At 37.8% G+C, this 26,473-nt stretch overlaps 1 protein-coding gene across 7 annotated transcripts in view; it reads left to right on the forward strand.

Annotated features, from left to right (window-relative positions):
- inpp4b (inositol polyphosphate-4-phosphatase type II B) overlaps window positions 1-26,473 on the forward strand; it is a 175,585-nt gene that overhangs the window by 94,437 nt on the left and 54,675 nt on the right. For all 7 annotated transcript variants that reach the window (XM_082164272.1, XM_082164274.1, XM_082164273.1 and 4 more), the window contains 3 exons: window positions 6,649-6,779; window positions 16,234-16,338; window positions 23,746-23,854. In XM_082164272.1, the coding sequence (XP_082020398.1) occupies window positions 6,649-6,779; window positions 16,234-16,338; window positions 23,746-23,854 (345 nt within the window). The remainder of the gene's footprint in view (window positions 1-6,648; window positions 6,780-16,233; window positions 16,339-23,745; window positions 23,855-26,473) is intronic.

The following is a 26,473-nucleotide window of genomic DNA, read 5'->3' on the forward strand; positions in this document are numbered from 1 at the left end:
TATATATATATATGTGTGTGTGTGTGTGTGTGTGTATGTATATATATATATATGTGTGTGTGTGTGTGTGTGTATATGTGTGTGTGTGTGTATATATATATATATATATATATATATATATATATATATATATATATATATATGTATGTATGTATGTATGTGTGTCTGTGTGTGTATATATATATATATATATGTGTGTGTGTGTGTGTATGTGTGTATACTGTATATATATATATATATATATATATGTGTGTGTGTGTGTGTGTGTGTGTGTGTGTGTGTGTGTGTGTGTATATATATATAATAAATAGGTACAATGCAATTTTTTTGGGCGGGACTCCTCAAACCCTGTCACCAATCCCCATTCAGCACAAAATTGTGCGTCATAAATCGTTTAACATTTTTTTATTGTTTCTAAAACTTCTGTGCGATTCTGTGATTTAATTTCAATAAATTCTGCTTCCTGTCATTGCAGTTCAAAATCCTGATTGAATATGTAGTCAATTCAATTGAAATTCACACGAATGGAGTCAGTTCTTTAAATTCAGATTTTTGCCCAATATTATTTAAACCTAAACCATTCGTGAGCCTGTTTCTCACTGCAGAGCAACATGCTGAAAGATCCCACTGCTTAATTTGCTCTTTGTTTCCTGCTCTCGCACTTTCCCCAGAGTTTCTGGCTTTATGCACATGCAGAACACTTCTCAGCATGCACCATTATCTGCAGCAACTTCCCCAAAGTCGACAGATATTAGCATAGACACATCGTTTTCATCTACAACAAAATCATTGTAAGCCAGACCAGGAAATGTGTGTTTGTCCATTGAAGAATCTGAGATCGTTAACTCAGCGAGACGCACATTCCCAGACTGGAGCTTCCATAGATCAGACCCTGCTAAGCAATTATCATCATGTGTGCATTATTCAGGGAGGCTATTTGGCCTCCACACCTGCTCTCCCTGCTTCTGACTGGTAACTTTAGCAGACATTTCTATCCCTAGACATCTCATTATCGGCCCAGGCACCACATTCACCTTTAAGCCCATTTCTGCTGCTTTTGTTGGCTCTGGTTTAACCACAATGGCATAAGCGCTTAAAAGAGCTTCATGTCTCAATGTGTTTGGAAAAATGAAGAAATTGAACACAACGCGATGCTGATAGTGTATCATTAGTTGTGTTTGCTAAGCATCACTGTTAATGTTAGTCATACTCGGGGTTTGTAACTGGCATCCGCCCACAACATCACGGCACCGGCTTTTGCCCAGACACTCAAATTTTTTTTCCAGCAATTGTAAAAAGCTAGTGTTTGTTTATTATGAATGAGAGACAACTTTGTCTACTTTTGTTTATCAGTGTTTATTTGCACTTTCATCGGACTGACGTCAATGCAAATTCACTGTGGAATCTGGTGTCATTCTTCAGTGCATGTGTCCTTCACCAGTCAACAAGACATCCAAATTAAAGCTATTTACTTGCTTAAAGGGATTATGCATTGAGAAATCGAATTTTCCTTGAAAAAAATTTAATACATAATTATTTAATTTAAAAATGTTTCTATTGAAATTTTCTTCTATTTTGTAAGAAAAAAGTAGCAATTTTTCATTATATACTATAATAGATGTTTTGCCAGTGTCTGGTATTTATTTATTTTTGAAAGTGAATTAAAAATCAATATGTAAGTAAATATATAAATGTTTACTTACATTTTTATCATTTCATTAATTGACATTTCTTTCTTTCTTCTTTTCCCCATTTGCTGTAAGAAATACTTTTCATCCTGTATTATAATAAATGTTTTGCCAGTGTGTCCATTTACTTCATACTTTATACGCTGCTTTATATACTTGGATTAGTTCCCTGTCTGCTGTCTTTGACATCACCGTTCAGGATAATGTGTGTTCCTGTGTTCCCCCCAGTCTGTCAGTGTTGTCATGATGTCATTTCCCTGTGGCTACAGAGTGATAAGTCACATGACAATCGCATTTAAAAGATTCCTCATGTCATTGAGATGAATGACGGATAACTTTCATTCTCCACGGTTTATAGGCCAGTTTGTTTGCAGTGTTGATGTGATAATGTTCGCTGAAGGGCTGTGCTGAGACTCACTTTTTCTTTACATTCACTCTTTTTTTGACATTGCCAGCTCATACACAGGTTTTGGCAGGAGAAAGCGCTATTTCGTAGAGAAAAAAATTGACATTTTTATCACATCATTTGACATTTATCTCTCCAAATTATATTTTTTCCCTTGCTTTTAAGTCGATTAACCCTGAGGTCAGTGTATTTTGCAGTTTCATCATCAGTGTATTACTTCATCAACTCAAAATGATGATCCCCCCCCCCCCCCCCCCCCCCCCCGCTAACCGCAATGGAAATCATCAGCTTTTCTCTTGATGTAGCCGAACATAAACTCAAGGGAACGCTTGTATAAAGAAACGTCATTATACAAGCATGTGCTCATCGAGACTAGTCCGCTTTCACCGCTAGTGTCCGTCACTCGAAAGTACTGTTGTTAATTATTATTCCCTTCACATTTCTGGAATTGATTGCAGACACAAAGCCTCCAGTGATTGAAAGTGAACGGTGGCCGTAACGCACCATGAAATGAAGGCTTCGGAGTGGCTGCTTCCGCGATGGCCCGCTGTACAAAAACATATAGACATAATTCCAGTGTTCTCCTCTCTTGTCTGCCAAAGTAATGTGTTTTTTTAACTCCAATACCACTTAGATCTTTTGTTTCAGCTCTGCTCTTTATCAGTGTGTCTTTCATCCACCCAAACCCAATAAAATATGAAACAGAAGTTTCCTCTGCTTCCTCCCCGTGTGCGTTCTTTCCGCTACAAATCTCTTTTTTATTATCGCCACCGCTCCACCCAAAGCACATTCTGATAAAGCGGCATTACAATTCAAGTCTGAGACTTTGAACAAAAAAAGATGGTAGATATGATGCTTTTTTAAGTGGCTCGACAAACTTCGGCACAAGATCTTCTCAGACTTTTAACAGCTTTGGCTCGGCATGAAGTAATAACAATTCCTTCTCACCTATTTTCCTTAGATAACCATTGTTTGACCATGAGAACGAGAGCAGAATAGATCATTCTGAAGGCCTCTGTGTCTTTTGAAAGAGACTGACTGTATGCTGAAGCAGACATCTTTAAATTATATGCATTAATTTGCACTGTTTATCCTGTTAAACGTCAGATGAAACCGTACATGTAATTTCAGCACATCTTTGAAAACCTCTCTTAACCCCCTGGTGCTGTTCGGTCATTTTTTACTCGTTTGGAATGGAACGAAACTTGATAAATGTTTTGGCACTTGCTGTGTGAACAAACACACACACAAAAATCATGTATATGATTCGAAAATGGTCACACTTGTATTGTTAGCGGTCAAAAATGACCGCATTGGAAATGAATGGGAAACGTTTGGTACTGCATCCAAACAAAATCTTACTGAAAGCAAATTTTTTGAGATATCAACCTCAAATTTGGAACACAACTTGTTTAATCTGCCAAGTGTCGTCTTTAAAGAGAGACCAAACTTAAGGTATATGCCGAAAAAGTGAATAAATGGATTATAACTACAGCATAAATATAATTGAATTCCAAATCCCCTAAAATACAAAATATTAAATCAAAAACATTAATGAACTAAAATATAGTACGATCATTTCATTGAAATAAAATAAAAAATCTTTCATTTTGACCGACACTCGAACGGCAGAGAGTTAAGTCGGCACACGGTACGATTTTTGCTGTCGTAGTTTTCATCCTCTTTAAGTAATTTTTTTCCTCTCTGGAGATTATCGCGTGGAAACCGTTGGTTGGTGTGTAGATATTTAGAAAAATGTTTTAGCGTTTTTTTTAGTGTTTTTTTTTTTTGTTCAGACAATGAAAGTCAATGGGGTCCAATCTTGTTGTTTTGGACCCCAGAGACTTTCATTGTATGAACAAAAACAGCTGAAGCCTTCCTCAAAATATCGTCATTTGTGTTGTGTGAAAAATTATATAAACTTTTAATAATTTGCAAAATAAACTTAAAAAGATTGAAATAAATCTTACCCAATGGTGTTTCCAGACTCATATGAGCCCATATGTACATTTCAGACATCAGATACAATACGCACTGTGGATTACGTTTGCTTCGTTAATCAATGCTTAAATCATATTGTTGCAAATTGCTTCAATTAAGATTTGAAATTACATTTGGAACTTTAATTGTGGTTGGGTTAAGAAAAGCATATCAAATTGATACTGTATGATATATGGATATTTGGAAATTAAGTTAAAATACTATTCGAACGGTAGTCTTTGCTATCACTTTTAATCAGCTTAATGTCTTTGCTAAACTAGTTGTGCACATATATGCTGATATATTGGAAGCAATTAACGGTATCTTTTCAGCAAAAACAATCATCATTTTCTGTTTGATATTAGTTGCACATACACCCACTTAGGCTTTAAATAATTGAGGATAAGATTCAGGATTATTAGGGAAAAAATATTGAGACCTGCTCTTACCTTTAACAGAGTTCAATAGAAACAATAATCTCTCTATTTTCTGCTAATTTCTGCAGCTCTTGTCACCTTTGCCTCCTTTTGAAGATGCTAATCACATTGCTAAAATTATTATTAAAGTATCACAGAGACTTTGAATTTACATGAAAATGAATCATTGTTCCCTTTGGAAATTCCCTCCACAATAAAAGATTCCTGGGCCTTTTATTAATGAGACCTGGCTCTGTCAGTCTGCGTGGAGAGATAAGAGCCTGTAACATATTCAAATCTACCGTAAAAGTCCTCACATGACAACATGAAAGACACAACGTTTACTCCAACACACAGTAGGTCAAGCAAAAGAACCTCTAAGCATGACATGAGAGACGTCTATGTATATTTGCGGCAGAATGAGACTGAATAAGGGAATGTCACCTGTTGAATTGGATGCAAAAATACTCTGTGATCCCTTTTGAAAGACCCCATAAAATATTTTTTGGGCTTTTAGTCCCTGCATAACCAGATTTGAAGGGGTCATTTGGTGAGAAAATTGCTGTTTCTTGGTTTTTTGAAAAAACGTACCGTAGCATTCATAACTCAAAACAACTTCTTCCCCAGTGAAAAGTAAGCATTTATGTAAACTAAGCAGCAGACACCGCTCGTTTTGTACTCCGCCAACTTTTGATGTCAGAAATGCTAGTAAAGTTGAGTTGAAGCTTCTTTTTAACAACATCCCTGATCGTTTCAGTCTTCAGGCATATTCGAGAGCACAGGGTGTCTGATTAATCTATTTTGCGTTATGCTGGTTTTAGGCAGCAGATTTGTTTTCATTGAAGGATGGAGCCGTTAAAACTGTATCAGATCCAACCGCGAACACGCAGATCAAGAATTAGCGCAGTAAAGAATTTCACGTGTTTTCATAGAAGCCTTAAAAGAAACACACAAAAAATAAATGTTCAGAGAGAGTGTAAAATACATGTGAAAACCTCAAATATGCCAGTAGCCTAATTCAGAAGTTCTTGCTTCTGTTGAAGCTCAATATGCTCAACATCTCTTGCTCGAGTAGGTTTTGATCATGTCAGCTCCAGTGCTTCTGTCATTAGCAAAAGCAAGAATTAGCATTTTGAATGCAAAGTAGAGCTTCACTAGTCCTCTCAGACTTTTGTATGTTGTATGTTGAACAGGAACAGTTATAACTGAATGAGCATAGTTTAAAGACAAACTTGATGTTGTCTTGACAATGCCGTCTGAAAGTTTAACTTTTAGAAGCTTTAGACGGTTTTAGAAGTCAGAGAAAGTCAATAAAATGTTGCTAGCATGTTTTAGCTCATTGTTAAAATATTTTACCATGGTGCTACTATGTTTTAGCTTGTTTAAACATGTTGCCAGCACATTGGTAGCATGTTTAACACATTAGTATGTTTCTAGCATGTTTTATCACATTAATAGCATGGTTAGCACATTTATAGCATTCCTTTAGCATGTTTTAACATAGTTAATGTTTCTAACATGTTTTAGCTTGTTTTAACATGTTACTAGCATGCTTAGCACTAGCAGATTTGTAGTATGTTTGAGCACTCTGATAGCATGTAACTAGCATGTTTAAAATATTACTAGCACGTTGATAGCACATTTTAACACATTTCTAGTATTACTCTAGCATGTAGCAATTTTATAACATGTTTTAGCACACTGTTATCATTTTGAGCTTGTTTTAACATGTTACTAGCATGTTACCAGCATGTTTAACACATGACCAGCAGGTTTGTAATATGTTGGAGCACATCGATAGCATGTTACTAGCATGTTTAGCACATTACTTGCATGTTTAGCACATTTCTAGCATTCCTCTGGCATGTTTGAACACAGTTAATGTTTTAGCATGTTTCTAACATGTTTTAGTACACTGTTATCATGTTTAACATGTCGCTAAGACATTGCTATTATTTTTTATGCACATGGCTAACATGTTTTAGCATGTTGCTTGCATGTTTCTAGCACATTGTCCTGGGCTAGTTGTTGCTTTGAATGAAAGTTTTCACCCCCTCAATGAAAGTCTATGGGAATTTGGGTCTGTTCGGAAGTCCGATATGGGAATGCTTTAAGTCAAGCTAACAAAATGGTGATTGATTTTTGTTGTGTCCTACAGGATACAGGAGCTTAAAGATCTGGGAGAGCTCTCTCCACACTGGGACAACCTACGGAAGGACGTGATCTCTCGCTACGACCAGATCATCAAAGAATACCAGGACACGCTGGCGGAGCTTGAGAAACATACTGGTAAAGGCTTCTGATGCAGTGAAACATGCTCTCTCACACACACACACACACACACACACACACACACACACACACACACACACACACACACACACACACACACACATAATATTCTGCCTTTCTCATTTTGCATGCATGAGAATTTTTTCTAATGCAAACAGTTTCTGCAATTTGCATGCGACATCACACAAAATTGATCAGCAGTGCCGTCATGTAGAAGCATGAATATTTTTTATCTAGCCTCCTTCATGCAGAATTTCTTAGTTCATAAAATTTTTATACACAGCTCACAGTTTGCTGTCACATTCAATGCAATGTTAAACCCGCATGGTTGCACATGTTGTAAAGGAACAAGCGGGCGCAGAGTGTGCACTTTTATAACTGCCTTCTATTGCATTACAATCTATAAAGCTTGTTTACAGTAATCACATATTTGTCAATTGTCAACAATAAGATGTACTGTAGTGCTGCGATTGCATGCAATGTCATATTTCTGCGCAGGAGCAATGCAGCCAAGGAAACAAAGTTTGAATTGACTAAAAAACGACAAGTTGACTGCTTTTCAGATGCACAAACGCACACAACACATAAGCCAAAATGACAAATAAGACATTGCCGCAGTGCGTTTTGCATTAGCGATCATCATATAAACATTATGTATGTCTACCAGTTGACACATTGCCACTGTCGTACGATATATCCCATCACCCCGCCCGGCTCTAGCCTGAAAACATGATCTATATCATTGGAGAAAAAATAAACCAGGGCACAAAATGCCAGTATTTGTCAGCCGTGTCGCTCCTCACACCAAGCAAAAATAGTCATTGATGATCTTGCCCTTATAATCAGTCGTGACAGGCCGAAAAACTGATCTGCCTGATCGATCGGCCCATTACCGAGGCTAATATTCAGGGATGAAATTCTGAAGGCTTGTGTTTCGCCAGCTGAGCGGTGTTGACGTGTCCGTCCCTGAAGGAGGAGAGGAGAGATGGCGAGATCTCGGGTTATTCTGCCTCTCGACAGGCCACGAGTGCCCAGCTGCTACATCGACCTCTAATCTTGTTTGCCGTGTAGCAGACGCCCTGTACCCTCTCAGCCGTTCCCATCTTCCCTTTTCCCCTTGATACAAGGCATATGCAGAACTATGTATTTTTTAAATCCAACTGAATAGTCCGTCTTAAAGGGGAAGTGTTGTTTTGGGGTTCTTTTGGTCCTACTTTATATTAAGTGGCTTTAACGACTATGTACTAACATTGAAATGAATAATTTGATACGATGGACTTATTGTGTACATACATGTTTTTACGCTGTACTTATATTTAAAAAATACCTGCATGTAATTACAGCTGTGATTAATTTATGTAATTACATTTATAATTACACTGTTGACCCTTTCCTTACACCTTTACCCACCCTTAAACACACCGATACCACCACACCCGTCCGTAACCAAACCCCTATCACACCTCAATAGCAGCAAAAGTCTTTTACAATACAACATCAACACAATAAGTACATTGTACTTATTTTTCGATGCAAGTACATAGTACTTAAAGCCAACTTGTTTGCTGGGAATGCAGGGGTCTCAAATCATGCAAAAAAACATAACTAAATTACTAAAACTTTAAAATTTAAATTAAAATGGAAAATGTTTTAACTAATTCAAAATATAATAGTAGCTTGCGAGTGCAGTCGGCATTAGTGTGAAAGAGTATCTTAAGAGCATTTGATTGGACAAAAATCTATTTAGTGCAGGTTGAGTCATCAAACATTTGACCCGTTTTCCTGGATTTAAAAAAATGCATATATCTGTGCATTTAAATCATCTCAGATACACATGGACTGAAAGCCTTAACTTTCTAAATGTTTCAGTGCACTTACAGAGGTTAACATGCTAACACAGAACATGCTACAACACGCATCCCTCAATGCATCCTCCTTTGTACCGCAGCTAAAATCTTAAAAATGAAACCTGTAAACTAAGCTAGAAACACTAGTGAACATTATTAATGGAGCATCTTGATAGGAGCTGTGTATGTTGTTCCTGTCCTGTGGGATGTTGTCATAATCCGCAGTGCCACTGCAGAGTATTAATTATTGATATCTAATGTTATCAGTTATAACAAGGTTGGCAACTTGTGGCTCTAGAGAGTGTTTGGTTTTCAGCAGTCGTTCCTCCAAATGGCAGATCCGTTCTCCCGCCGCCCTCTTCACCTCGGGGCGGGTAATGCAGTCGTTTGGCTCTGGTCTAAATTAAAAAATAAAAACCTCTGGTGTTTTTTCTTTCTTTCATTTAATTCATTTTTAATTAGACAAGGCTGTCTCGGGGTACTTAAGAGTGTGTTAACTAATGAATTAATCATTTTGTGTTAGCATTGTTTTGCAGCCGGTGGAATTAGAGGCACTGGGAGCTAATCCTGTTGTTTGTCAGTCCTCCAGCAGGATAGCGAAACCCACATATACTCGCTCGTCCCGTCAGAGAGAGGAAAGTAAGACAAATCCAGGACCCCACTGAACCACGGAATGAGTTTAGGGTAATTAAAATCCTTAGCGAAGAAGCTTTCTGGACTTTTCTTTAAAGGAAAATCCTGTAATAAATTTGGGTGTGTTCACACTTGGCATGTTTGGTTGGATTAAAGCGAACTCTGGTGCGATTGCTCTGTTAGTGCGGTTCATTTGAATAAGTGTGAACGCTGCCAAAAGCCGACCAATCAGGTGGTGAATGAATTAGGGATGACTTTAGGTTCAGTATCCTTAGATTCAGTGTAAAAATGGCGATGTGAACGCTAAGCTGACCAGGACTGAAGGTTTTTTTTTTGGGGGGGGGGTTCAGACCAAACAAACCAAGCGAACCGAACTACAAGTGTGAACACAGTTCACAGTTGACAGTGACAGCTGAATTTGTTAATCTGTCAGGTTCTAAAACCACCATAAAATATCAATAAAATAGATATACTGTATATACACTACAGTTGAAAAGTATTTTTTTTGCCATTACTGGAGTAAATTACATTTCAAAATCAAATCAAACAGAAAACAGTTATTTTAAATGGTAATAATATTTCACAGTATTACTGCTTGCACTGTAGTGTTGATCGAATTAATGCAGCCTTGATGACCAAACATAATCTTACTGACCCCATAATCAAATGCAATCAGATAAAAAAATGCCACATCACCGCAAGTTTAATGTTATTGATGCATCTAAATTTCAACCTTTTCCTCACTCAAAGCAGTCATATGGCTTCAGAAGACTCAAAATATAGTGCATGTGTCATTTGGACTGGTTTTTTAATCATACTTTTATGGTGATTTTTGACAGCCTCTGGACACTGTTATTTTTTGAGAATTTACTCTAGTGTTTTCTAAATGCTTTTGTTGACTTTAGCTTCCTTTCATAGGCGTAAAAACAGTTTATTAAGCCTCAGACGCTGATTTGTTTCCCAGAAGTGTTGTGAAACCACAGACCGTCTGTGAGCCTCCAGGCCGCAGACTCCACGAGACACTCCTGCTGCTGTTGCCCCGGGACTCTGGTGCCTGTTTGACGGGAGGAAAACCCTGAAAATGCTTGGCATAAGAGACCTACCGCGAAGCAGGAGAACATCTGAATCAGTCAGAGGCGTCTGTGTTTGTATGTATTTTTCTCAGTACTTTCTGAGATGGAAGCAAGGAAACGTGCATGATGACACCCGGCACCAGGGTTATTAGATTGAACTAAATCTAAAACCATAAAACATAAAATATTTGTTATTTGAATTAAAATGAATGAATGAATGAGGCATTTATATAGCATTTTTCATATGTACTACTGTACACCCAAAGCGCTTTACAATCATATCAGGGGATCTCTCCTCAACACCACCAGTGTGAGCATCCACATGATGCGACGGCAGACACAGTACAACGGCACCAGTGCGGTCACCACACACACACACACACACACCAGCGATAGGTGGAGAGGAGAGAGAGAGTGATAGAGCCAATTCAGTGTATGGGGATTATTAGGAGGCCATGATTGGCAATGGCCGATGGAGGGAATGTGGCCAGGACACCGGGGTTACACCCTGACTCTTTTACGAGAAGTGCCATGGAATTTTAAATTACCACAGAGAGTCAGGACCTCGGTTTAACGTCTCATCCGAAGGACGGTGCTCTTTGACAGTATAGTGTCCCCATCACTCTATTGGGGTGTTAGGACCCACACAGACACCAGGGTGAGCGCCCCCTACTGGCCTCACTTACACCTCTTCCAGCAGCAACCTGGTTTTCCCAGGATTCTCCCATCCAGGTACTGACCAGGCTCAACCCTGCTTAGCTTCAGTGGGCAACCAGTCTTGGGCTACTGGGTGATATGGCTGCTGGCCATAACATGTTAAATTAAATCAAATCAAATTAAATGCTAACAAAACTTTAAAATGAAGGTTTCATGCCATAAAAGACCCATTTTTGGTTCCTCAAAGAAGCTTTCAGTGAACAGTTCTTATTAAAGGATTAGATTAGATGTCCTTATAATTTACTCACCCCCACATCATCCAAGATGTCTTTCTTTATTCATTCGAAAAGAAATTAAGGTTTTTGAGGAAAACATTTCAGGATTTTTCTCCAACGGTTTGAAGATCCAAATTGCAGTTTCAATGCAGCTTCAAAGGCTGTACACGATCCCAGCCGAGGAATAAGGGTCTTATCCAGCCAAACCATCCGTCATTTTCAAAAATAAATAAACATTCATATACTTTTTAACCACAAATGCTCGTCTTGCACATCCATGACTTCACGCATTACATATTCACGTTGGAAAGGTCGACGGTAATGTAGGGTAGGGCGAAAAACTCATACATTTTCTCCTCCAACTTCAAAATCGTCCGACGTCGTTGTTTTACCTTTTATTTATATATATATATATATATTTTGTAAAGGGCTTTTGACTTGGTCTTTGCTCGCTTTGTAAACACGAGGTCGGTACTTCCGCCTACTTCACGCGCGACCTTTCAACATGATTACGTAATGCGTGGCGTATCACAGTGCAGACGAGTCAAAAAGTTTTTAAATGTTTTATTCTGTGGCGGAAACAAGCTTCCATAGGTTCCCGTTGAAGTCCACTATATGGAGAACAATCCTGGAATGTGTTCCTCAAAAACCTTAATTTCTTTTCGACTGAAGAAAGAAAGACATGGATATCTTGGATAACATAGGGGTGAGTCAGTTATCAGGAAATTTTAATTCTGAAGTGAACTAATCTTTAACGTTTTTTTTCCTTCTTAGTGTGAAGAACATATAAAAAATCTAAAGAACATATTTCCGCTATAAACAATCTTTTATGGAATGAAAAGATTCCATGGATGTTAAAGGTTCCTAATAGAACTATCAATGCCAATAAAGAGCATTCATTTTTAAGAGTGTGATAAGGTTTGAGTCACAGGATCCACCACTAAACCATGTGGACGGGTGGTCAGTTTTCATGGGGTTTCCCTGGCCAGCACCTGCGCGGGCAGATGGTGTGTGTGATGGGGCTAATTCCTCCGCCATGGCTGGCTGGCCCGCCTCCATTAGCCCGTGTCCCAGGAGAGAGCACATCTGTCCCACTGACAGCTCAGTCTCGGGACTCATGACACACAGAGCATTCCTGGAAATAACACTAAACTAACCGCAAGTGCTCAGCATCAGTGCCGCTTAAAGATACAATTAGATAAAGTTTTACACATATGTGTGTGTGTGTGTAAATGATATATATATACAGTATCTAATTTGGTTCATGATGTACTTCTTTTGTCCGTGCTTCTGACTGCCGTGTCTTCCCACATAACATAATACTGTGGAGGTGTAGTGAATTTATGCCTTGTTAAAAGTTTCACCGTGCACATTTTACATTTAACAAGGGTCAAACTTGCAGCAGAGATAAAATGTTTGGGCAAAGGTCATGTTTCAGTGTGGATGCTACTCTTTATTTATTTACTTTCTCAGTATGTTTTATTATAAATGAAAAGGACATTTTGTCCAAGCCGTGGCAGGTGTGATGTATATTTGAGTGTTATTGAGCAGTATCGGAGCTGTTGTTATGATGGGAAGCTGGTGGATTGTGGTGTTCAGTGGGCTCTGGCGGGGGTGTTTAACCTTTAATTGATGTTCACGGGGTTTTAAAGCAGTATTATCTCATGTAATTATCAAAGTACTTCACTTTTTCAAGAGTCCGTTTGTGCTTTTGGTGTCGATTGAGAATGTGCTGTTACATGTTAAAGTGCTCACACATTATATGGGCAAATCCCTGATCATATTTTCATCTCGCATGAAAATAAATTAAAGGCTGTTATCAAAATTAAGCCTACTTTAAGAACATCACAAATTTTTGCATTGTGTGCCATTATTTTCATGACAATTTTAACTAAATTAATTCATTATTTAATTTATTTGTTTTAAATTGTAAAGTGTTTATACATAGTAGTATTTGTAGTACTTTTTTAAAAATCTGTATTTTTGTAATAAAGATAAATACTGTAGTACAGTAATGAGAATCACCATTGAGAATAATAATATGATTTTTTTGGGGGAAATGTATCTAATCATAATTTTTTTTAATGTTTTGCATGAAATTAAATGAAGCATATTTAAAGACCCTCACAAATTTTTGCATTGTGTGTCATTATTTTCATGCCAGTTTCCCCCAATTTATGTATGTATGTATTTATTTACTTATATATTATAGTAGTAGTATTTATAGTACTTATTTCAATTAAAAACACTTCAGTATTTTTTTAATATAGATACATTCTGTACTACAGTAATGATAATCACCATTGATAATATGAATTATATACTTAATATGTGCTTAAGTTTTGCATCAAATAAAATGAAAGCCTATTATCAAAATGAAGCCTGTTTTAAGATCATGCATTTTTGCTTTGACTTTAATCTCTTGACAATTTTCCCCAAAAATGTATTGATTTGTTTGTTTTTGGTTTAATAATTGTTTGTTTAATTTGTAAACTAATTGTATTATACACAGTAGTTTTTGTTGTACTTAATCAGTGTTGGCTATAATGATTACTATAACTGAAGTAAGGGATTACTCTTCCTTTTTCTATCATTTAATTACAATTACTTCTGATGTAATTGCTTTAAATACTTTATAGATTACAGAACAATTCTATATAAAAACAATAGTGGCTTAAACATCAAAATTTAACGTCAAATTTTTAATGCACCCCTCCCCTTGAAATACTTTTGTCAGTTTAAGAATAATTTATGATTGTTATATTATTTATTTGAATGAACAAAGAGCATTTTTATGTCTATCCTTGTATTGTTCATCTGGTCATGGTTGATATGGGATTGAGAAAGTAATTAGTAATATGCAATCCAATACTTTTTAGTACAGTTATCTAATTACGCTGTTGAAAATGTAATTAGAAGCTAGTAATTAATAACTGTTTTGAAGTCCCCCTGCAATCAATCATTCCCTTAAAACTCGTCTTTGATCACCAAAAGGACATATTTAAAAGTTTTCCTTGAAAACATTTCTTCATGCCTTAAAATAGCTTGAATGTAACTCTACACCCTTGCCTCATTTATATACGGTTCTATGAATATTCAAATGAGCCCCGCCTCCACTCACTCACAGCAGCTCAGAGATCCACTCGTTGACGATCACACGTTGATCTGATTGGTTACAAGGTAGTCTGTGACGTCAGAAACACCAGTGGTTTCAAACCGTGTTTTTGAGACTGTCTTTAGCCCTATTCGCACTGGATTAGTATTATACACACACACACACACACATCTGAATTTCGTGTGGCGCATTCGCACGGGATAAGCGGAGCCTGTGATTTTACTCGAATTTACTGACTTATCTCCTGGATATGATGTCAATAGGCTATTGCTTGGAAATGTCTTGTCGTTATTATAGGTCTAGCTGTATGATATATCATGAACAGAAGAATGTTCCTAACCACATGCTGCTATACAATGTCATCCATCTCCATCTAATCAAGGTTTTCAGCTTTATCTTTCTGCAAATTGTACAGTTGTATGATGTAAACACTCAAACGCAGCCTCCATTCTTCTCGAAAGATGGATAAAAAAGCGCACAGGAAACAAAAAACTTGAAAAAATTATAAACGACCCCGCCAAATCACAGAGATGCCGATTCACACGGGACTAATATTATCACAGGACCTCGGTGTTCGGCGAAATATGGTAGGTCATTTGCGGGGGAATTTTCACTTTACAAATTACAGACATTGCCGATTCGCGCTGGATTAAGATCACAGACAACCTCCGCAATTATTACAAATGACTTGAGGTCACCAGGTAATACTTATCCCGTGTAAATAGGGCTTTTGGTTCACTGCAGTTTTAAGGAGAAAATACTCAGCAATGGTGTCGACTAGTGAATTCACACATGGTTTGTCTTAAAGCATATTAAAAACACCACATACACATATAAACAATATTAAAAACTTGATTTTCACCACAGGGGGACTTTAAAGTAACTTAGCCAACACAGTACTTGATACATTTTAGTACTTTTGTGATATAGAAAACAAAACAAAATTCTGAGAATTGAGAGTAATCATATAAATTTGGAGGGCACTAATATCATAAAAAGCATGCAAAAATGCCCTAATTAGTTTTTTTTAGCTGTCTTTTGTTAAAAGAACCCAGCATTTTCACTCTCTAAGTTATTTATTTATCACCAGTGTATTTATATTATTTCTTTGTCTACTCACAGCACAGTTGCTCAGATGATTTGTTCAGTTTGAAAGTTCTTAAGAGTACTGATAACATTTCAAAGAATCTTTGTTGGCTATATTTGCATATATTACATTGAAGGGATCAAAAGCCTGCCGTGTGTCGCTGGGCGATATTTGCTTCACCATAGGGGCTTACAGTATCCGTTTCTTAAGATTTTAATTGGGTTGTTTTTGCACAAAGCAGGTGGTGCCTCATTTCAGCAAAATCCGGTGCTTAGTGGATTTAAGAATAAATGAGCTGGTATTTGGGAGAGTGATATTTGCAACTGTGATCAGATTGTGATGTTTTGATGCAGTGGTGCGTCTCTCAGCGGTCATTACTAAAGCACGAGTCACTCAAGGTCATCCAGGACTTCTTTTATGTGTCTCCCTTCACACCTTTAAATGAAAGGCCTTTGCTTGAAGGCTCTTTGCTTTGGCTCTCGCTTTTAATTGATGTTTAATTGCCTTCTTTTTATTCATTTAATCAGACCAACATGGCATTCATTTGATCAGGTCGTCACTTTGTACTCGAACGCGTCGCATGCAACGCATACAAACTCGGACTAATAGTAAACGGATGTATTTGCATGAAGCTGTAAATCAATAGAAGCAGATGGCAGAGCCCCTCGCTGTTTGTTTGTGCTCTTCTGCCTGTTTGTTTTGCTCTTGAACGATGACTGAACCAGATTATATTTAAACGTTTGGCTTTTGGTGATCTTTCCCAGGCCCGTCGTTCAAGCCCAGCTGCAGCAAAGGCCAGAAATATCTGGAGTTCGTTCCCATCAACCTGCACACACAGAGAATGCGGGTGACGTGTCCAAGAAAAACAGGTGCGTCCCAAGCTTTCTTATTCCCTCTGTTCATATTCTCGGGATTCATAGCGTACTGAATATACACTCTGTACAGCATACATAAGAAACATGTATAAATATTTCAAACAGTAATATGCTTCTTTTGTCACATGATCTCATTCCATTGCATTTATATTTAACTTGGTAAAAAATAACATGAATAATATAAATGTTTATTTATAAAGTTCTATATTAATATACATTACCGGTCAAAAGTTTGGAATAATTACAATTAATGATTTTTTCATGTTTTTGAAAGAAGTCTCTTATGCTCATCAAGGCTGCATTTATTTGATCAAAATGCACTGTAAAATTGTGAATAATTATTACAATTTAAATAACTTTTTTCTATTTGAATATATTTTAAAATTGTATTTAATTTTCAATTATTGCTCTATTATTGGTTAATATTGGTACTCAATTATTAATTATAGTTTTTTTTATTTTTTTATTATCAATGTTAGAAACAGTTTTTGCTGCTTAGTATGTATCATGGTTTCCTCCAAAATATGAAGCAGCACAACTGTTTTCAACATTGATAATAATCAGAAATATTTCTTGAGCATCAAATCATCATATTGGAATGATTTCTGAAGGATCATGTGACACTGAAGACTGGAGTAATGATGCTGAAAATTCTGCTTTGATCACAGGAATAAAATACATTTGACAATATATTCACATAGAAAAAAGTTATTAAATTGTAATAATATTTCACAATTTGAAACAAATAAGCCTTGGTGATCATCTATATTTAAAATCATTAAAAACGTAATTATTCTAAACTTTTGGCAGTTGTGTACATTATTAATATCATTTAAATATATGTATTTTCTGTGCAGTGTTGTATACTTCACACATGCTATGCTTACTGTGTGTAGTCAGTATGCATACTATATACTGCAGGAGTAGAGGTGCATTACTTATAGAGTACGACAGAGCTTCTCTTTGTCTCCCTCCCTCTGTAGTTTGTGTCTGGATGTTTATTTAGTTCTGGGAAGCAGTGCATGGTGGTCCCAAAGATCAGTACATCACCCTATTAGCAAAGTGCAGTTAGCCCCGCCGCCTCTGGTGCTTCACTTCACACATGTGTGTCCCAGTGGCAGGTGGCGGGACAGTCAGCGGGGAGATGTTGACAGGTGCAGACCAGTAAATGAGGATATGACAGCATACACTTTCAGCACAGCAGGAGACTCAGACTCACTCCTGATTGGACAAGATTTACATTTACATTTAGTCATTTAGCAGACGCCCTTATCCAAAGCGACTTACAAATTAGGACTAAGTTCAGCGAGTCATCATAAAGAGGCAAAAGCAACAACAACGCAGGAAGTGCTCAAAATACGAAGTTCAGGTATTATTCAGAGTAGCATAAGCCTGATAAGTGATGTTTCAAAGGGAAAGGATTTTTTTTTTTTTTTTCTATAAGGTTAAGTGCTCACGGAAGAGATTGGTTTTCAGCTGTTTTTTGAATGTTGTCAGGGATTCTGCATTCCGGATGAGGGTGGGGAAAGCGTTCCACCAGCATGGAACTGTAAATGAGAATGTTCTGGAAAGTGATTTTGTGGCTTTCTGTGATGGAACCACGAGACGTCGCTCGTTGACCGATCGTAGGTGTCTGGTAGGGATGTAGACTCGTAGGAGTGAGTGAAAGTAGGAGGGAGCTGAGCCTGTGATGGATCTGTAAGCAAGCGTCAGTGCCTTGAACTTGATGCGAGCAGCGAGAGGTAGCCAGTGCAGAGAGATGAACAGAGGAGTGACGTGGGCCCTCTTGGGCTCGTTGAAGACAAGACGAGCTGCAGCATTCTGGATCATCTGTAGGGGTTTGGTCGCACATGCTGGGAGTCCAGCCAGAAGGGCATGGACAAGGGCATTTGACAAGATGCATGTCAAAATAATAGCATTCACCGCAACTGTGAAGTGTTTTACAAATACTGCCAATGCATCAAGCTTGAAATATCTCGTTTAAATCTCTTGTTGTTTCGATTTTAGATGCTTAAATAATGAATCTCTTTTTTTAGTAATTTCAAATATTTAAATATATATATATTCTTTACCGTTTAAAAGGTTGGGTTTGGTAAGATTTGTTATTGTTTCTGAAATAAGTCTCTTCTGCTCAACAAGGCTGCATTTATTTGATATAAAAAATACAGTAAAATCAGTTATATTGTGAAATATTATTACAATTTAAAATAACTTTTCTCTATTTGAATAAATGTTCAAATGCATTTTACTCCTGTGATCAAAGATGAATTTTCAACATCATAATATGATGATTTGATGATCAAGAAACATTTATCATTATTATTATTAATGATGAAAACAGTTGTACTGCTTCATATTTTTGAATACTTTTGTATAATATTTTTATACAATTGTTAAATAATTTCTTTGTAATATTATTTATACCTTTTTTCAGGATTCTTTGATGAATAGAAAGATTAAAAGAATGTTATATATATATATAAACCATGTAAAAGATTGTTCTTTTTTATCAATTTAATTTAATAAAATGGTTCAATAAAATCCCTGAACCTTTAAAACAGTATATATTATATACACTAGTAGTACTGTATATAATATGAACACGAATGAATGAATGAGGCATTTATATAGCACTTTCATATGTACTACTGTACACCCAAAGCACTTTACAATCATGTCGGGATCTCTCCTCAACACCACCAGTGTGAGCATCCACATGATGCGACGGCAGACACAGTACAACGGCACCAGTGCGCTCACCACACACACACCACACACACCAGCGATAGGTGGAGAGGAGAGAGAGAGTGATAGAGCCAATTCAGTGGATGGGGATTATTAGGAGGCCATGATTGGCAATGGGCGATGGAGGGAATGTGGCCAGGACACCGGGGTTACACCCTGACTCTTTTACGAGAAGTGCCATGGGATTTATAATAACCACAGAGAGTCAGGACCTCGGTTTAACGTCTCATCCGAAGGACGGTGCTCTTTGACAGTATAGTGTCCCCGTCACTCTACTGGGGTGTTAGGACCCACACAGACACCAGGGTGAGCGCCCCCTACTGGCCTCACTTACACCTCTTCCAGCAGCAACCTGGTTTTCCCAGGAGTCTCCCATCCAGGTACTGACCAGGCTCAGCCCTGCTTAGCTTCAGTGGGCAACCAGTCTTGGACTACAGGGTGATATGGCTGCTGGCTAACATGAATACTTTTTAAAGAAAAAATCAATTATGAATAGGTGATTGATTGCTAATGTTAAATTATGATATTTATGTACAGAAGAATGTTTTTTTCAGCCATGACAGAGAGTCTGATACTGAACAGCTGAGTGACAGAATGAAAGTTTAAAAGCCAGACACCATCTCCTGATTCAACTGGATTCATGTTGTTAATGGTGCTGCGTCTTTAAAGACAATGCTCACACACAATTTCCTAGAAGCCGATTTTGTTTACTGCTTCAACCAGAAGTCCTGAGGTGACAGTGGTGGACAGCAATTTACAGGCTGGCCTTCAACTTCTTACCAGCAACACGCCATCTATGTCTTTCTTTTTCTTTTTTGCCTAGTGCTGACAAGCACTTAGCTGCTCTTAAGGACCATAACGTCAAATATTTTTTTATTTGAAAAAGTTTTCAAATGTCGGTTTTAAAGATATGGAAGTGTTTTTCTTTCTGAAGCTATTCACACATTCAAATGTCAAGCCTCACCTTACGTTTATAATTGAATAGCCTATTTCACTTTAAAATACGTTGCAGAAACAATTTCACATTGACTAGAGCTGTCAATCAAATTAAAACTGTTCATCTAATTAATTACACGTTATTATGAATTATATAATTCAACTAATTGCAATAATCACGTTAATCACATTACAATAATCACTGACAAAAGCCCAGTGTGGCCAGCAGGACAAGGCAGAGGGACTGCAACCATACTAATAAGCCAAAAAGAACTTTAAATAACTTTTTTTGTTTTTAATGCAGAAGAGTGTTGAGCTTTCTTCTCTTGCGTCCTATTCTTCTGCAGTCCAGAATGGCAGCACAGCTGAAAGGTTTGTACTACGCTCTAGGGCTGTCAAAATGGCTGAAAGATATTTGAGTTTTATAATTAAATATTACTTATATGAGAATTATATTCGAATTTAATATAATTATTATATTCTAACTTAGTTTCAGTTAGGGGGGAAACGTTTTTAGCTTGTCTCCTAGGGCGCAATGAGCTTAATATTGGGCAATGAAATAACATGACAAAAAATGTGCATAACATTTAAAATAATGTTTATAAATCAAATATAATTTCGTTAATCTCGTAAACAATTATGAACAAAACAGCATCATGTATTTATGCATAGTTTAAAACAAAGATCAGAGGCGCCGATCAAACAGAGTATTTTTTATTTATTTTTTAATATGAGATGCAGTGGAATGGAAAAAAAACACAAAATATCAATGTTTTCTAAAAGTTGAATTTGCATGGCTTTCTAAACATGCGGATGTCTGCTGTGATGCGCGAGAGCAATGGGGTTTTTTGTTATTAAAAAACAAACCAAGCCCTGCCCAAGTAACGCAAAATTAATGTAATTACTGTAATGTAATTACTTTACATAAAAAGTAATTAAGTAATGCAGTTGGTTAAGGGAGTAACACAATAACGCATTACTTTTAAAAGTAACATTCCCCAACACTGCTCATGTTGTTCCAAACCTGTATGCATTTCTCTCTGCAGCAGAACACAAAACAAGACAAGTTTCAGTTCCCATTGACTTTCATTGAGTTTTTGCACATACTATGGAAGTCAATGGGAACCAAAAATGTTTAGTCATCAGCATTCTTCAAAATGTCCACTTTTATGTTCCACAATAGAAAGAAAGACACGTTTGGATCTACATTAGGGTGAGGAAATGATGACACTGATCTTTTTGGGTGGACTATCCCTTTAATTGGTATAATTGTTTATATTTTTTGCATACTTTCATACAGTACAGAATTAATTGCAGTAAATTAACGTGTTGAACTGACAGCCCTACTTTAAAGGTTTCTAGTCCTCTGCAAATAATTCATCTCCACCACTGAGAGACACAGGTGCCTGAGCCCCTTGGATCAGAGCCTCCATTTATAGAGCCTGCAAGAACCTGCACAAATCGCCTCCAAATTGGGCCATGCGTGACGGATGATCCTGACCTGTATATATGCCACTGTATTCATCGTGTGGGTGCACTGTTGTGAAACAGCCAATTAGAGTCTCCTGAAGAGGCCGGGGAGCGGCGAGAGCATGAGGGTGGGATCCGAGTCGTCACACAAGAACCTCGTCGTCATTAGCGAAGGAACGGAGCGAAGGATCGTCACGATCCCATGTTTGAAGGGACCTGAATCATTATTTTCTGTTTAATGTTTCGTGCTCACTTCCCGTGGAGCCGATTGGTTGACCTTGCATATATCTAGCAGAAATACTGCAGATGCAGTGTATGACCTCCACAGTGACCGCACACAATATTTCACATTCATTTTCTCCATTGGCGGCTTTGAGAAATCGAGGTTAAATTATGAAAATGGGCCACAATTAGTGTAAAAATGGGTGTTAAAAATTAAACCACTGCAAATTTCATGTTTGAATCGTTTGGTCGCCACTTTCTTTCAGTGTATATTGGGTGATGAATGTCAGGATGTTGTGATATTTATTAATATTCTCCACCGTTTATGCTCTAAGCAACCGCCTATATTGCCTGTACACTCTTAAAAATAAAGGTTCTTTATTGGCACTGATGGTTCCATTAAGAACCTTCAACATCCATGGAATCTTTCCATTCCACAAAAGGTTCTTTATAGTGGGAAAGAGTTCTTTCGATTATTGAAACCTTTAGATTTAAAGGAACACACCTACTTTTGGGGATTTTAGCTTATTCACTGTATCCCCCAGAGTTAGATAAGTCCATACATACCCTTCTCATCTCCGTACGTGCTGTAACTCTGTCTGACGCACCCACCGCTAGCCTAGCTTAGCACAAAGACTGGAGGTAAACGGCTCCAGCTAGCATACTGTTCCCAATATATATACTGTTCCCAATATTTCCTATTTACATGTTGTGATTTGTATAGTCACAGCATGTACAAATAACAAGGTCACATGAGACAAAGCCATCTTCTAACCGTATACATACTGGGAACTATATTCTCAGAAGGCGAAGCACTGCTACTTCTGTGGAGTGATTTACTCCAACTCCGAGCGAACTCTCTGCTGCTCACCACGGGGCTTCTCAGGTGCTGCGAGCAAATCACTCCGCCCAAATAGCAGTGCTTCGCCTTCTGAGAATATAGTTCCCAGTATTTATACGGTTAGAAGATGGTTGTGTCTCATGTGACCTTGTTATTTGTACACGCTGTGTCTATACAAATCACAACATGTAAATAGGAAAATGTTGGCATTATTTTGTCACTTGTTGGGAGCAGTATGCTAGCTGGAGCCGTTTACCTTCAGTCTTTGTGCTAAGCTAGGCTAGCGGTGGGTGTGTCAGACAGAGTTACAGCACGTACGGAGATGAGAAGGGTATGTATGGCTTTATCTAACTCTGGGGGATACGGTGAATAAGCTAAAGTCCCAAAAAGTCGGCGTGTTCCTTTAAGCCTTAAACCAAAGCAATCTGATCTCAGGTGAATCATTTGAATAAGTCTCATAAAGTCTGCGTGTTCCATTTGTTCAGTGAATTGTATTGTCAGAACAGTTGCAACAAACACAAGTGTTTTACAACCACACATTTTATAGGATATAAAATATACAAGGAATATATTATTTGCACAGTTGCACAGTAGTTGGTTCATGGAGCGACCCATTTGTTCCTCGTAGCATATGGCTCTTAATGTTTAGTCGTCTAATGATGCCTGAGATTGTATTCCTGGAGTACTGAGATTTTCTCCTGAAGAGTCCATGAGCTGGTCTTGATGTAATTTTCCGTTGATATTTCATTAAAAAGGACTAAAATACAAAGAAATCAATTCACTTTTGGTATTCATAAAGTTGGATATTGCTCAGGATTGTGGGTAGTTAAGTACTATGTATGTACTGTGTAGTAGCTGGAAATTTGGATAAAACTCTAGCATATACTATCTTGTTCATATTACTTGTGATATTCACAAGTATTCATTCTGGAGCCTTGTTGTTGTGCAGGCGATTTCCATACTTGAAACGCATCACACATTTAAATATGTCTAAACAGCACGTCATTCCTCTCTACACCCTGTTCAATAGATGCATCACAGTTCTTCAGCTGGAACAGGCTGTTTGGATGTATTCGCAAAACAACAGGAAGCACATAAAACGATGAAATATAGACGTAAATCGTGCGCCGTGGGCTTGTTTGTGATTTGTATGGCCTGTTGAAGGATGTTTGCTGTTTCCTCCACAGATTCCTTCTATGATGTGGTCACAGTAGGAGCTCCGGCATCACATTCGCAAGGCTTCAAGAACGGAGGCTTGCAGAAACTGCTCAGCAAATACGAATCCGAGAAGAAGAGGTCAGTCTCCACACGTATGCACACGCCATGCGCGCATGATTATTTTGCTCTGGTATTAAACCGTAAAAGCCTCCATCTGTGCATTTGACAGCATCCCCCTTTAGAGATATAAACTAAGAAAGTTCGCTTTTTGAATACAAAATTTGTCATGTACTGTATGTCAATTGTGCGGAGACGATTTTATACAAGATTAATTTGTCAACACAAGACCACTGACAAGTTTTTTCATTTAATGAGATATTATAAATTCATGTAATCCTTGTCATCCGTGTCTTCTGGTTAAAACATTTTGAGACCACAGGCTGTCAAGCTTAGAAAAAAAGGTGGCAAAACACTATAAAAACACTATAAACATATTGCACATTGGCTTTGTGTGATGCACATAGCGATAGTAGTGAGTCTCACTCACTTGCACTGTGTAAATTGATTATTTTGTTTGAGAGAAGTATAAGCCGCATGAGCTGCAGCACATTTAGATGCGTTTCTAGGGAATTGTACGAAGGTTGCATCATTCGGAAGCAGAACTCTAATCCACACGCGCACAATTTTATCTTTTTGAAGTTAATATTGTTGATGTTTTTCCTTCAGGCTCAAATATTTGCCCTCGTTAAGACTCTTTAAGTTGATCAATCGGTTAATCCGGTTGATTTCGATGCATTGTTTCACAATTCCTCACACATTCCAGTTGCCCTGATTCGTGAACCCAATAGCGCTATGATTTTCTGCTTTATCGATTTTGAATGAAGCCTAGACTTTCAGTTAAGACTGGATTTTACATTCATAGGTGTACTATCAGAGTAGAGCAGGGGTGTCCAAGGTCCGGCCGCAGGCCAATTGTGGCCCGGGGATGAATTTTAAACGGCTCGCAGCTTGTCTATTAGAATACATTATATGTGGCCCGCCACGCATCATTTACAAATCATGCAGTTTCACAGTGGCAGCACAAACTGACAGCACTAGATTTTAGGCCAGGTGTAGCAGTAAACCGTGAGTGAAACTAAATTTGGTAACTGATAAGCGCTGCCATTTCTGTCGCTTATGAGAAACATTAAACGCGGCAAAAGCGGCACACGGACCATTTATTATCTCTGCCTAAAAGACAGCACAGCGTGAGCTTAGAAGAAATGCGTTTACCAGCTGACCGTCTCAATCACGCGACCATTAAACAGCGCAGTGAGATCTAGTGAGAAGCGTTCGAGTTCAGCGCAGAAGTCTCCGATACAAACACAAATGTCTTGGTGATTTAAACTAGTTTAAAGCCAGGTGAAACCAACGCTGACGCTCTCAACAACACTGACGCGGAAAAACATCTGATACGACAAACAATCCAGGTAGAATACTTTCAATCCACAAATCACCAAAATTTACTATGGATTTACTGTAGTAACACTGACTGTAAACATGGTATAGTAGTAGAAATGTAGGATATTCATATTAAATTTTATTATATTATCAATGTAGACATGTATTAAGTATGAAAGTCCCCCTGTGGTGAAAATCAAGTTTTTAATGTTGTTTATGTGTCTATGAGGAGTTTTTAATATGCTTTAAGACTAACCATGTGCAAATTCATAAGTCGACACCATTGCTGAGTATTTTCTCCTTAAAACTGCAGTGAACCAAAGACTGTCTCAAAAACACGGTTTGAAATCGCTGGTGTTTCTGACGTCACAAACTACCTTGTAACCAATCAGATCAAAGTGTGATCGTCAACGAGTGGATCTTTGAGCTGGAGTGAGTGAGTGGAGGCGGGGCTCATTTGAATATTCATAGAACCGCGTATACTAAATGAGGCAAGGGTGTCGAGTTACATTCAAGCTATTTTAAGGCATGATGATTTTTTTCAAGGAAAAAAACGTTTAAATATGTCATTTTGGTGATTAAAGATTAGTTTAAAGCAGGGATGGGCAACTTCGGTCCTGGAGGGCCGCTGTCCTGCAGAGTTTAGCTCCAACCCTGAAAAAATCACCTGCCTGTAATTTTCTAGTAATCCTGAGGACCTTGATTAGCTTGTTCAGGTGTGTTTGATTAGGGTTGGAGCTAAACTCTGTAGGACAATGGCCCTCCAGGACCGAAGTTGCCCATCCCTGGTTTAAAGGGATACAATAATTGACTACAGGGGGACTTTAAATAAAATATAGGGCAAATTGCAGATACATTTGATATAAGATAGTTTTGTGCATTTGTATTTATACTAAATGTGTTGATTGACTAAATAACATAAAGCCATTTCAGATACCATAGAAACCATATTGTCATTTTTTATTTTTACGGTACCATCTGTGGTTTTACCTGTGGTTATCATGATCTTAGGCCCAATCCCAATTCACCCCTTGCCCCTACCCCTTGGCCCTACCCCTCCATTTTGCGCGTTCCCGTGAAGGGGTAGGGTTGTCTCGATTCTCTTTTGGTTGGAGGGGTAGGGGTAGGGGGAAGGGCCAGATAGCCCTTGAAACGAAGATTTTTCGGGACCACACATCAAACGAAGGGGTATGAGAAATGTACCTGCATACACCGGCTAGAGGCAACATAACTGCCAATAATCATTTTCTTTATGTCACATTCAATCTTGTGTTCATATTTACGGTCATGTTCTTCAAAGAAACGGTTGCAAAAAAA

The sequence above is a fragment of the Leuciscus leuciscus genome, assembly GCF_965113295.1.
Source record: "Leuciscus leuciscus genome assembly, chromosome: 3".
Lineage (NCBI taxonomy): Eukaryota > Metazoa > Chordata > Actinopteri > Cypriniformes > Leuciscidae > Leuciscus > Leuciscus leuciscus.